The 13,724-nt window shown below is 45.3% G+C and overlaps 1 protein-coding gene across 1 annotated transcript; it reads left to right on the forward strand.

Moving 5' to 3' along the window:
• Positions 1 to 483: 483 nt before the first annotated feature.
• Positions 484 to 1,384, forward strand: LOC125547478 (uncharacterized). The gene has a single exon (XM_048711337.2). It carries the CDS (start codon positions 596 to 598, stop codon positions 1,001 to 1,003), a length of 408 nt encoding a protein of 135 aa, XP_048567294.1. The 5' UTR covers positions 484 to 595; the 3' UTR covers positions 1,004 to 1,384.
• The last annotated feature ends 12,340 nt before the right edge of the window (positions 1,385 to 13,724 follow it).

Consider the following 13,724-nt stretch of genomic DNA (forward strand, 5'->3'; position numbering starts at 1 on the left):
GTTGTGCCCGACTCCGACGATGGAGGGATGATGACGACAGCGCGTCTTCGGCTTGCTTCAGTGCTTGTAGTCGTCGCTAGGTGGTCTACGGATCTGGATGTAATTTCTATTTCTGGTGTTCGTTGTACTATCATGATTGAAGATGAATAGATTGGAAGTTTTTCGCAAAACAAAGTTGCTCAAGTAACTAATTGAATATGATCCACCGATCTTGATCTTGTCAAAGTCAATGCTTCGTAACCCGGAAATAAAAGTCAATGCTTCGTAAAACAACTTCGTGTTGAGCAGTAATCCGGGGTACTCCAAAATTGTACATTTAGTTTATTGTCAGGCTGAATTGTCAAGCCATTCAAGCATTGTATGTCCCGAAAACAGTGCTATCAAGCCAGTCCCTCACCAGTTTTAGTAATCGTTCATCCATATAATTAAGTTTAGATCTACCCTCAACTGGAAGCTTGCCCGGTAGCCTATAAATAGAATCAGGCGCTCCATCATACAGTCACCAGCCATCTTGTTCACATCTCTTATCTTGAGCCCTTCTCTTGCTACACATATCTAGCTATCTCTCTAGCCACACAAAGCTTGCTCGGCAACAATGGCTGCAGGTGGAGCTTCCTTTCTTGCTGCTGTTGCTGTTTTCTCCATGCTGATTATGTCGTCCCTGGGGAATCCGAAGCCTTTATGCAGTGACTGTGGGACGTTGTGCAGTACCAACTGCAACGCGGAGGCTAACACCTCCTGCAACGCCAGCGGTAACTGTTACAACCCTCGGGCGGACTGCCAGAAGCAGGTTTTCGATGGCTGCACCAGAGATGGTTTCTGCTGCAGCAGCAACGGCACCTGCACTTGTGACTGCAACACTGTAGCTCAAGAACGTTGCAGCAGCGTCACCGACGGCTCTGTACGTTGTGATTCTTGCAAGCGTGCCATGTTCGACCAGTGCTATCCCACCTGTGTCAGTGACTGCAACACCAAGTGCAAGAAGAAAGGGTGCGACGCATAGGAATAACATGCAATCGATCGACCGGGTGCCTTGCATGGGATATTACATGGCTCGTCATAGTCATACGTATATCGATTTCTGTAATCGCCATGACCTGGTTTTGTGGAATGGCCCAGCAGTAATGGGTCGTGGCACATCACCTCCAGCGTTTTTGCTGTTAATTTTTTTAATTTTTTGTCAGGGTTTTTTCTTGTTATTTATTCCTTTGTCTATGCTTGTTGTTTATTCCTTTGTCTACAGAGCTCGCGCAAATCCACCTCGCAGGTGTTCACTGGCTTGTATACATCAGCTTGTCCATCCAAGTATGCATTTGTGTGTCATTGTATTCTCCAATAATATTGGAATTAATGTGAGGCGCGCCTTCACCATGCCATTTATTCTCGTACGTTGTTGCAGGAATTCTTCTTTTCTACGTAAATCACATTCTACTCATGATTCAGCAAAGCTTGCAAGAACGACATAGCCTGTGCAGCAAATTAGTATACAGAGCCTGAAAAAAAAGACTTTTCTTTTCACGTTGATGTGTACTTATAAGATGATGGAGGATGAATCCGGGTCTCTAAATCCTGAGAAGCATGAGACAGCTTTTCAAGTTCATACATACTCACACAATGTGATTTACCATTAATGTTGCAACAATACTACTCACAGATTGCTTTCTCCAACCACGTATAATACCAGAGTTTCTTACCTTTCCATCGCTACGAAATACTGGTGTAAACACACAAACACCGACTTTCACTTCTTGCTATTGATAAGCTCATGCTCATGTCGCCGATTCAACATAATCTGAAAGAAATAACACAGGATTACAAGAGACTGGGGGTTGCTCACAAAAAGAAAATAAATTGACGTACTGTATTATTGCTGAATTTTATGTTCGACAAAGGCATGGTAAAAAATTATAATTGCAGGAATTTTCTCTCTTTATTCAGTTTCATTTAGGGCATGGACCATGGATGCCTATCAGCCAAGACGCGGCCATGGGGTGCACACAGGCAAGACGCGGTGATCGGTGCGTTGTTTCAATCAGGTTTGCTTCTTTCGTTTGTGGGCATCCTTGTAACCGATTCATATGTCCGATCATGTGATGAAATTTGGGGATGAAGGAACTTCCAGTGTGTCTTGGATCCATCAGGGATGTGACATCATGCACCGATAATAGTACAAAAGATTCCTACTAACATTAATATTTTAAATAGCCGGCTATAATGCTAAATGGTTTTCACGTACAGTTGTTTGCAAAGTTAGAGATTAGCATGCAAGTCAAGTACTTGACTGCTCCTGCCGCTTGTTAAACAACATTGCTATGGTGTCAAGGTGGTTCGGTCAGCCCAACTCAAGGTGGTTCGGTGAGCCAACCGCATAGGCTAGATAGACTAGATAAATATTCTCTGTAACAATATTCTCTCTCTAGTTTATCCATTGTACTCCAAGTAGCTTATCCCTTGTATCTCAAGTTTCTATCCCAACAACTTGTACGCTATCAGGGAGTCGCGCCCCTGCCTTTATAACATGCAGCCGTCGCCCTGAACCGGGTACGACGTTTCCCACATGGTAATCAGAGCCTAACTCTTCCATCGCATCTAGGTTTTTCTCCTCCACCGAAACCTCCTACCATGGCCTCCTCCAGCTCCTCCAACCCTACCCTCTCTGGCCAAGTCACCAAGCGTCTCACACGCACCAACTACATCCTATGGCGTACCCAGATCACGCCACAACTCCGCGGTGCTGGTTTCTTCGGGTACGTGGACGGGAGCATGGTGGAACCAGCCAAGGTCGTCGTCTCCAAGGACAAGGATGGCAAGGAGGAGACCACCCCGAATCCTCTACATCAACTTTGGATCAAAGAAGACCAGCAGGTACTGGGTTATCTTCTGAATAATCTGTCCAAAGAAGTACTCATACAGGTGACCGCGATCACCCACGCGCATGAGCTGTGGATGGCGCTGGCGAGGATGTTCTCGTCAACCTCGATGTCCCGCGTCAACAACATCCGCGCCGCTCTCACGAACGCGCAGAAGGGGACACAATCGGTGGCCACGTACTTTGCGCACATGCGCTCCCTCGCCGACGAACTTGGAGCGGTGGAGCGGCCATTGCAGGAGGACGAGCTAATTTCCTACATCCTCAACGGCCTCGACATGGACTACCAGCCGCTGGTATATGCCCTTGACGCCCGCACCATCCCGGTCACCCTTGATGAATTGTTTGCTCAGATGAGTAACTTTGATCAAAGAGTGGCTTTGTTCCAAGGGGCAGGGACCAGAGGTGGCTTCAAGTCTTCGGCAAACATCGCCACCCACGGCCGCGGCGGAAGCGGCTCTCGCTACCGTGGACCTCCTCGTCAGAAGGGCAAGAGCTCTGGCGGGGGCAACAGCAGCGGCCAGAACGGCGGCAACATGCGCGGCAGCGGCCGGCCCTCCTCCAACAACAATAGGGGCCGACGCAACAGCTCCTCCAACAGCAACAGATCACGCCCGGACGCTGTTCGGTGCCAAATCTGTGGCAAGCTGGGACACTCAGCTAAAGATTGCTGGTACCAGTTTGAGGATGATGATGATGCATCGTCCCAGGATGAAAAAGTGGCCGGGGCAGCAGAAGCCTCATATGGTGCTGACACGAACTGGTACGTCGACAGCGGAGCCACGAATCACATCACCGGTGAGCTGGAAAAGGTGACCATGCGCGAGAAGTATCGCGGCCACGATCATATCCACACTGCTAGTGGAGAAGGTATGAAGATTGGTCACATTGGTCATTCTGTTATTAAAACCCCTCATAGAAAAATTCATCTCAGAAATTTTTTGCATGTTCCTAATGCTTCCAACAGCCTTCTTTCCGTTCATCGCATTGCCATTGATAATCACGTCTTTCTTGAATTTCACCCCTTCTTCTTTTTGATCAAGGATCAGGCCACGAGGAGGGTGCTATATCGAGGTAGATGTGTTCGCGGGCTTTACCCATTGATTCCGGAGATTCGAAGATTCAATAAACAAGTTTTTAGTGCCACCAAAGTCTCATCTACACGGTGGCACGATCGATTAGGACATGCATCGTTTTCTTTTAGTTGAGCGTTTGCTTAGGAAAAATAAGCTCCCATATGTTGGAGAGCGCGATGTTGAAACAATTTGTGATTCCTGCCAGAGAGCTAAAAGTCATCAGTTGCCTTATCCTATTTCTACAAGTATTTCTACCAAGCCTTTGCAACTTATTTTTTTATGTGTGCGGACCCGCTCCCTCCTCTGTTGGTACACATACATACTACGTGAGTTTCATTGACGACTATTGTAAATTTACCTGGATCTATCTTCTTAAGAAAAGATCAGTTGTATGCCAAGTTTTTCTCAATTTCCAAGCTTTAGTTGAAAGGAAATTCGACACCAAAATCATAGCCCTCCAATCTAATTGGGGTGGCGAATACGAGAAACTAAACTCCTTTTTTCAAAAACTTGGCATCTCTCACCATGTGTCGTGTCCCCATGCCCATCAACAGAATGGGTCTGCTGAACGCAAACACAAACACATTGTCGAAGTTGGCTTTGTCCTTCTTGCTGGCGCCTCCATGCCCTTAAAATTTTGGGACGAGGCCTTTCTCACAGCTGTCCATATCATTAATATGCTACCTAGTCGTGTTATCAACAATAAAACTCCCACTGAAAGGCTTCTCCACACCAAACCAGACTACACTTCTCTCCGTGTGTTTTTGATGCGCCTGTTGGCCCAATCTTCGCCCTTACAATGATCGAAAACTCACTTTTAGATCCAAACAATGTGTGTTCATTGGTTATAGTGCCCAACACAAAGGCGTCAAGTGTCTTGATGTTTCAACCAGACGCGTCTATATCTCACGGGATGTCATTTTTGATGAAACAAAGTTTCCCTTTGCCACCCTTCATCCTAATGCCGGTGCCCTACTTCGTCAAGAAATTCTTCTTTACCATCTGGTCTCACCGGTCTTGATCAAGGGGGAAATAACTGTAATGATCATATGATGACTAATTCTCATAACCGTGCACTTGAGCTTTGTGATGATGCAGATGGCAATGGAGCAGAAAATGGCGAAGGAATCACAGAAAATGGTGAAGAAATCACCCCAAACTGTTCACATTTTATGTGTCACACAGCGGGGAACAGATCCTCCTCGGGATTGGAGCTCCAGCAGCGTGGCAGCAGATCAGCTTCGGGATCCGTGTTGCAGCAGGGCGCCCGCGCGCCAGATCCCGTGTCGCCCGCCAGGCGCGGCGACAGCGACCCAGCGACGGCCACGCGGCTCGCCTCAACTGGGCCAGAAGCGGCGTCCGGCCCACGCCAATCCTTGGAGGCCACGTGGCAGGAGCCCCCGGCCCGCTGGCGGACCCTGCCACTACATGCGCCGCCAGCAGCTGGGCGCATGATCCGGCACGGATTCGCCCCAGCCCACGACAGGCGTGCGATCCAAGGCGGATCCGGTCAGGCCCGTGTCCTCCGCGCGGCCTGGATCTTCTGCGGCTTCCGTCACGGCTCCAGCATCACCCGCCGCCACAGAAAATCCCGCTGACACAACTGCTGGCGCGGCTGGTGCGTCGGAAGCACCAGGGGGATCTGCCTCGGGATTGTCCGGCCCAGAGGCTGGATCTTCTGCGCTCGCCAACGATGCTACCTCATATGCCCAACCTCGTACATGGCTACAGAAGGGAGTAATCCAACCCATCAATTACAAACAAATAACTAAGTTTGGTTTAGCGTGTACCACAGGAGAGCCCAGTACGCTTGATGAAGCTCTCAGGGATACATGCTGGAAAAAGGCCATGGAAGAGGAATACATGGCACTTCAGAAAAATAAGACGTGGCATCTTGTGTCTCCACGGCGAGGTAAAAATTTGATTGATTGTAAGTGGGTTTATAGGATCAAAAGAAAGTCCGATGGAACCATAGATCGCTACAAAGCCAGACTTGTTGCAAAAGGCTTCAAACAACGGTATGGTATAGACTATGAAGACACCTTTAGTCCAGTGGTTAAAGCTGCTACTATTCGTCTTGTACTGTCTATTGCTGTTTCCAGGGGATGGAGTCTCAGACAGCTAGATGTGCAGAACGCGTTCCTTCATGGTGTTCTGGAAGAGGAAGTATACATGAAACAACCTCCTGGTTTTGAGAACAAGGATAAACCCTTTCATGTGTGTAAGCTTGACAAAGCTCTATATGGACTGAAGCAGACTCCCAGGGCGTGGTACTCTCATCTCAGTCAGAAACTACAATCACTTGGTTTCGTTCCTTCAAAATCTGATACATCTTTATTCATCTACAACAAGTCCAAAACATCCATTTTTGTTCTTATTTATGTTGATGATATTATTGTCACAAGTTCATCTAATGAAGCAGTGACAGGATTGTTGAAGGACCTAAGTGCTGAGTTTGCTCTTGAAGATCTGGGAGACTTACATTTTTTCCTAGGGATTGAGGTAAAGAAAACTGAAGATGGCCTTCATCTCTCTCAGGAAAAGTATGTTGCTGATTTGGTAAGAAGAGTTGGCTTACAAGGATGTAAAGCCTCTCCAACTCCTTTGTCTAGCACAGAAAAATTGTCACTTGAAGAGGGAGATCTCTTGGGTCAAGAGGATAGTACTAGATATAGAAGTCTAGTAGGAGCACTCCAGTACCTCACCTTAACAAGGCCAGATATATCCTTTGCAGTCAACAAAGTATGACAATTCCTTTATGCACCTACTACTATTCATTGGACTGCTGCCAGGCGCATAGTGAGATATGTGAAAGATACTATGAGTCTTGGTCTTACATTCACCAAATCTTCATCAACTCTTGTCAGTGCTTTTTCTGACTCTGATTGGGCATGATGTATAGATGACAGACGCTCCACTGGTGGATTTGTAGTTTTCTTTGGACCAAATCTTATATCATGGTGTGCAAAGAAACAAGCTACTGTATCACGGTCTAGCACTGAAGCTGAGTATAAAGCATTAGCAAATGCCACTGCTGAGATTATCTGGGTTCAGTCCATGTTGAGAGAGCTAGGTGTGAAGCACACCAAAACTCCATGTTTATGGTGTGATAATCTGGGTGCTACTTATTTGTCTGCTAACCCAGTTTTTCATGCCAGAACAAAACACATCGAGATAGATTTCCATTTTGTCAGAGAAAGAATTGCAAAGAGACAATTGGATATTCGCTTTGTGCATTCACGAGATCAGGTTGCAGATGGCTTCACAAAAGCATTGCCTACCAAAAGTTTTGATGAATTCAAGCGTAATCTCAACTTGACCAAGCTGTGATTAAGGGAGGGTGTTAAACAACATTGCTATGGTGTCAAGGTGGTTCGGTCATCCCAACTCAAGGTGGTTCGGTGAGCCAACTGCATAGGCTAGATAGACTAGATAAATATTCTCCGTAACAATATTCTCTCTATAGTTTATCGCTTGTACTCCAAGCAGCTTATCTCTTGTATCTCAAGTTTCTATACCAACAACTTGTACGCTATCAGGGAGTCGCGCCCCTGCCTTTATAACATGCAGCCGTCGCCCTGAACCGGGTACGACGTTTCCCACACCGCTTAGATGCATGAACTGGCTCTAGTATTGATTTGAGCAGCCCAATCTTCGTGCATGTCACGGCAATATACATTGCGGTTTCCATAACATCACTTCGGTAGTTTCAGGGATAGCCGTCATGGGAGGATCCGGCTTGCTTGCTCCTTTCCCGTGCTCCCATCCGTGCTCCTACTTAATCCTATGGTTGTCTTTTTTCCTTTTTTCTTTTTAATCTAATCATCTCCCCCCTGATTTTAAGAGGGTGGGGCTGGACCTTTGTTCCAATCAAATCAAGCCACGTAGACGGGAGCACGGATGGGCACACAACGGGGGAGCAGGCAAGTCTGGTCCATCATGGGAGGCACATGCATGGTGATATTGTCTCGGGCTAGGGGTCCCTCACTATATCTGTTCCCGGCCTGGTGGGCTGACCGAGGACCCTTACGTAGGTTTCATCCTGGGCCACTTAGGACAGCCCACGGTGAATTATATGAAAACTTCGGAAGACTTGAAGAGCCACTAATTGAGGAGTACTTATCCGGGAGCCCGCGCAAGGGTCACTTCGGGTGGGCTGGGAGCACGCCACTTGGCACACTCTCAGCCGCTTCGACGTGTTGCGCTTTGTGCGCTCCCTTCGGATTTATTTTATTTTATTTTTCTGTACGCGTTTCTGGCTTGTAGATGAACAAAATTCAGCTTGTCTGTTTTCCATCGGCTTTTGTTAGTATTTGAACCAAAAATTGTACTCCCTCCGTTTTTATTTACTCCGCATATTAGAGTTGACTGAAGTCAAACTTCGTAAAGTTTGACCAAGTTCATACAAAATAATATAAACATTTACCATAACAAATTTATACTATGTGAAAGTACATTCAGTAATAAATCTAATGATGTTGATTTGTTATCGTATATGTTAATATTTTTGTTTATAAAATTGGTCAAAGTTTACAAAGCTTGACTTTGACCAAAACTAATACGCGAACTAAATAAAAACGGAGGGAGTATTTTTAAAAAAACATTGTATGGAAAAGCATGTTTTCTTCTTTTCGTCTGGCGAGAGGCATGTATTTACTTCTCGTGTAGGCATGAATTTGCTTTCGCAAGAGGCACGATTGTCCTTCTCGGAAAGGAAAACAAGCGTGTGTTTTTTCATGAGAGGCATGGATTTACTTCACATGGATGCATGATTTTGCTTCCGCGGGAGGCACGGCCATGTCTCTCGGAAAAGGAAAAAAGTACATTTTTTTGGTTCCGTGAGAGGCACAGATTTACTTTCAGTGAAGCACGAATTTCCTTCCATGAGATGCACGGTCGGGCCTCTTGGAAAAAACGTGTTTTCTTGTTTTTTTCATTCCAGGAGAGGCATATATTTAATTCTCGTGGAGGTGCGGATTTGCTTCCGCAAGAGGCATGGTGGTGCCCCTAGAAAAGGAAAAAAGACATTTTCTTTTATTTCATTTCGTGAGAGATACGGATTTACTTTTTATGGAGGCACGGATTTGCGTCCGTGAGAGGCACGATTGTGCCTCTCGGAAATGGAAAACACGCGTGCCTCTTCGGAAAGGAAAAAAACATACTCCCGGTTCGTTTTTTTGTCCGGTTTTCTTGTGAAAAAAAGTTCGTCGAAACCTATTAACTGGGATCTAGTTTTGAAGATCTCGATGCAAGGGATCCAACGGTGAAAATGGTTCATGATTTGGACGCGCGGTGTAAGAGATAAAATATTTTGAATAAACAAATCTACAAAAAGGGGAAAACTCCTGGTTACGACAAGTGGCGAACATGCAACATGCCACTTGTCGCAACCTGGCAATGTGGGAGTGTCTTTCAAAGGGGTACTCTTTAATTAGTGCTTTCGGAAGACTTGATGTAGAATCCGAAGATACAAGAGCTGTGGACGACTCTACCTCCACTGATATAGCCGACTACGATCTATAGCACTAGGACCTCCGGTATGTTATATAGGTCGTGGGCAGACTCGTCAATAGACACATTACAACCCCTTGATACTCATCTATACCCACCCCAACGCAATATATACGAGCATGAGTAGGGTAGTATATCCACGGCAAGAGCCCGAACCAGGTTAAAACCATGCCTTCTATTACCATCCAGCCCAATCGCCTAGCAAGAATACCCTACCGAGGGATCTGCCGGGTTTAGTATGGTTAAACCATCTTTGACATGATCTAACAGAGTGTAGACTTTTTCGAGGAGGATCTAACAGTGTACTTTCTTTGTTCCTAAATATAAGTCGTTTTAGAGATTTCAATATAAGATACATACAAAGCAAATTGAGTGAATATACACTTTAAAATACATCTATATGCATCTGTATATACTTCATATAGAAATAAAAAAAAGACATATATAGGAACCGAGGGTGTATTTAGTTTGCGGTATGAACTAAAGTCCGTTCATGCATCTGAGTGTGGTAGGAGTCAACTAGTCGACGTGCATGCATGTCGTCTTCTCTATACTGTTAAGTGCACGTCACACCGCTTGATTTTTTTTTGAGCGGAGTCACACCGCTTGATGGGTGCATGATGTACGTAGAAGTTCCTTGGTCCCAATTCTAGCCGGCTGTGCTAGAGAAGATCCAATCAAAAGCCAATTCCTCTTGCCCCAAAAAATATATTCAAAGTCATTTGGCGCGATCTGGCAATTAATGTGCCATTGACTAAAAGCAAGTTGCTCAAGTAATCAAATTTAGGATAATCCACGGATCTTGATCTTGTCAAAGTCAATGCTTCCCAACCGCGAAAAAAAACTCAATGCTTCGTAAAACAACCAGTACGTGTTGAGCAGTAATCCGGGTAGTACCAAAAATTGTACATTTAGTTTATCTTCAAGCTAAATTGTCAAGCCATTCAAGTGATTTTTTTTCTTGAGCATTCAAGTGATTGTTATGGTACTGTATGTCCCAAAAACAGTGTTATCAAGCCATTTTAAATCCTTTGATTCCAGCTCTCTAGTAGACGTGCAGGCAATTAATAGAGACCGGTGAGGGTGAATATGATATACTCCTCCTCGAGCCAACTTCTATTGTTTCTTAGCCATCGTAACATAGATGGGTTAACATTAGATCGTTGTCCATCCATATAATTAAGTTTAGATTTACCCTCCACCTTCACTGGAAGCTTGCCTGGTAGTTTAGGCTGGTCATAGTGGGAGTAACTTAGCGAGTAACATAGCGTACTTCAAGATTTCTTTATTTATGTGGCAAGTAGTTAATAAGAAGTAGTAACATAATATGTTACTGTAACATAGCGCTTCCCAATACAAGATGAGTCTACTAGCTAATAAATAAAGCCATCTATAACACTACTACTATGTTACTTTGCATTATGAAGGTAGTAATTTAGACTAGTGTCATATGCATGACACTAGTATAAGTTACTCCCCACTATGACCAGCCTTATAAATAGAATCAGGCACTCCATCATGCAGTCACCAGCCCATCTCATTCATATCTAGCTGCCTTTCTAGCTACACAAAGCTTGCTCGGCAACAATGGCTGCAGGTGGAGCTTCCTTTCATGCTGCTGTTGCTGTTTTCTCCATGCTGATTATGTCGTCTCTGGGGAATCCGAGGCCTTTATGCAGTGACTGTGGGACGTTGTGCAGTACCAAGTGCAACGAGGAGGCTAGAAACTCCTGCAGTGGTACCTGCTACAACCCTCGGGAGGGCTGTGAGAGGCAGATCTTGGACCAGTGCAAAGCCGAGGGTACCTGCTGCAGTAGCAATAGCACATCATGCACTTGTGACTGCAACACCATAGCTCAAGAACGTTGCAGCAGCCTCACCGACAACTACACAGATTGCCAAGCTTGCACTAACAGCATATTCAATCAGTGCAATACCACCTGTAACAACGACTGCAACAACAACTGCAAGAAGAAAGGGTGTCATGCATAGGAATAGCATGACTAATGATGGTTGTGCTTGTACCTACGTTTGTGTTTGACCTTTTTTATGTAAACGTGCGCCATGAGTTGGTTTTATGGGATGGCACCGGAGATATGGGTCATGGCGCATCACCTCCAGTGTTTTAGTTGGGGATTTGCATTTTGTTTATTTATACTGAATAATAATATTGAACGGAAGAAATTTCACCAAGTTAAGGCGATGTGTAATTATGGTTGTTAATTGTTGCTTCTTCCATTGAGCTCATATATATGTTCATTCACCTGTATGTGTCAGCATGTCAATGCAAGTGCGCATTCGTGTGTTGTCGTTATAGTACGCAGCAATACTGGAAGGCAGTGTGCGCCTTCACCCTGTTCATTGTTGAGGTAACTGTTCTTTTTACTATTAAGTGCATGTCACACCCCTGATAAAATGCATAACGAATGTACCGGACGTTCCTTCGTTCCCAAAATATCATGCTACAGGATGGCACCTATAAATCACATCAATCACAAGGATGCTCAGTCTCACAGACGAAATGAGCAACAGTAAGCAAGTCACATGATGCACCGCAGCGCGTCTTGCCCTGATTTCCAGTTAACAAGACCATTTTTGTCCCACTAGCAGAATAGCATAAATCAAGAGTTCAAGATGGCGGCTAGAAAAGACTAAATCAAAGTCAATTCATGCAATCTGGACAGTACGGCCAATTAATGCACCAATTAGTAAAAGCCAGTTGCAAGTAAATCTTGGATCGATCCACCGATCTTGATCTTGTGAAAGTCAATGCTTTGTTAAACAACTTTGTATTGATAAGTAATCCAGGGTATCAAAACTTGTGCATTTAGCTCGAGTTTCAAGCTATCCATTGAGCTCGTGTGTGTTCATTGGCTCGTATTCATGAGCTTCAATACATGCCGGCTATTGCTCAGGAAAGAAAAGCTGATGTACTGTATTGTTGCTGACATTTATGTTGAACAAAGCCGTGCTAAGATATACAAACGCGCGGGAAATTTCTCTATTTAGCTTTTACTAGTATTCAGTTTCTTCTAGGACATGTCTGCATACCAGCCGCTCCTTGGATACGTACAAACGCGCTACACCGAGGGTGTGTTTGTTCCAACAACAGGTCTTCTACGTATACACAGTGTGAATAAGGAGTAGCATAGCGATCACCATTTCGGATCAATTCAATTTCTACAACAGGAAAGGTTAAAATAGAAGTTCTACAGTGGGGAAACTGCCTAGTTTTTCTCCTTGATGGCCTCATTGACAGACATCAGGAGTGACGGTGGTATCAATGTACTGACAGGTGAGGGTGGCGAGCTTGGCCTCGCGGAGGCATGCATGTCCAAGCGATCACCTTCAACGTCTCCCATGATTCTTCACTGTCGGCTTCCCGGTGAGTGCGAAGAGCATCTTCAGCGGCACTCCACGGAGGATCGCCACAAGTGCGAGTTGGTTGTCGTTGGGGGCGATTGAGCCGCTCTTGATCGCCTCCTAGAGCCCGCGGCCATCAAGCATTATGTGCATGAGCAATGCCCAGTCTTCATTGTTCAGCCGTGTGCACTGCATCCAAGGTGCCCCTTCGTTGGTCTCCTGCACCACCCACGTCTGTGCGATCCCTCTCCCAACGGCATGGTCTGCACCGTCACTCCAAGGACGCCAAGTTTTCATAGGGTGTCTGCAGCTTTTCGACTCTCTCTTCTCTTCTATTTTTTCACATCACAGGAAGAAAAAAATGGGGCTCATGGCCCGGGCTATGCGCCTCAATGATCCACAACATTTGTGCCATCCGACGTCCAGACCAACAATGCGTGAGACTCGCTCCAGGTTGTTAAGCCTTCATGCTTAACAGGCTAAGTAACTAACTGAGTGACGAAACTGAAGAAAATGACACCAAAGCCTAAAAATACTGAGCTGAAGTTACTGAAGCCGCAAGGTTTATTACCATTATGATCAGCATCAGCTGGGTAAATTTTTGGTAGGAAACGAATCTCCATCACATGCAGACTCGAGTTGCATCAAGGCTGAAGTCCAAATTAAGTGAAGTCAGTTCATGCATCTGAGAGGTAGGAGTAGTCAAGCACACTCGAGTTGCATGTTAGTAGGAATCTTTTCCACTCGAGTTGATGTCACAATTCTGATGGATGCATGACGCACTGGATGGAAGTTCCTTCGTCTCCAAAATATCATGTCACATACATGATGGAACCTATGAATCACAAGGATGCTTACAGACGAAGGGAGCGAACCTGACTGAAATGATGCACCGACCGACGCGC

Source organism: Triticum urartu, chromosome 3A, assembly GCF_056163025.1.
Source record: "Triticum urartu cultivar PI428250 chromosome 3A, HENAU_Tu73, whole genome shotgun sequence".
Classification (NCBI taxonomy): domain Eukaryota; kingdom Viridiplantae; phylum Streptophyta; class Magnoliopsida; order Poales; family Poaceae; genus Triticum; species Triticum urartu.

Bases quoted from the DNA above. Each gene is read 5' to 3' on its own strand.
- LOC125547478 (XM_048711337.2), top strand. From the start codon at position 596: ATGGCTGCAGGTGGAGCTTCCTTTCTTGCTGCTGTTGCTGTTTTCTCC.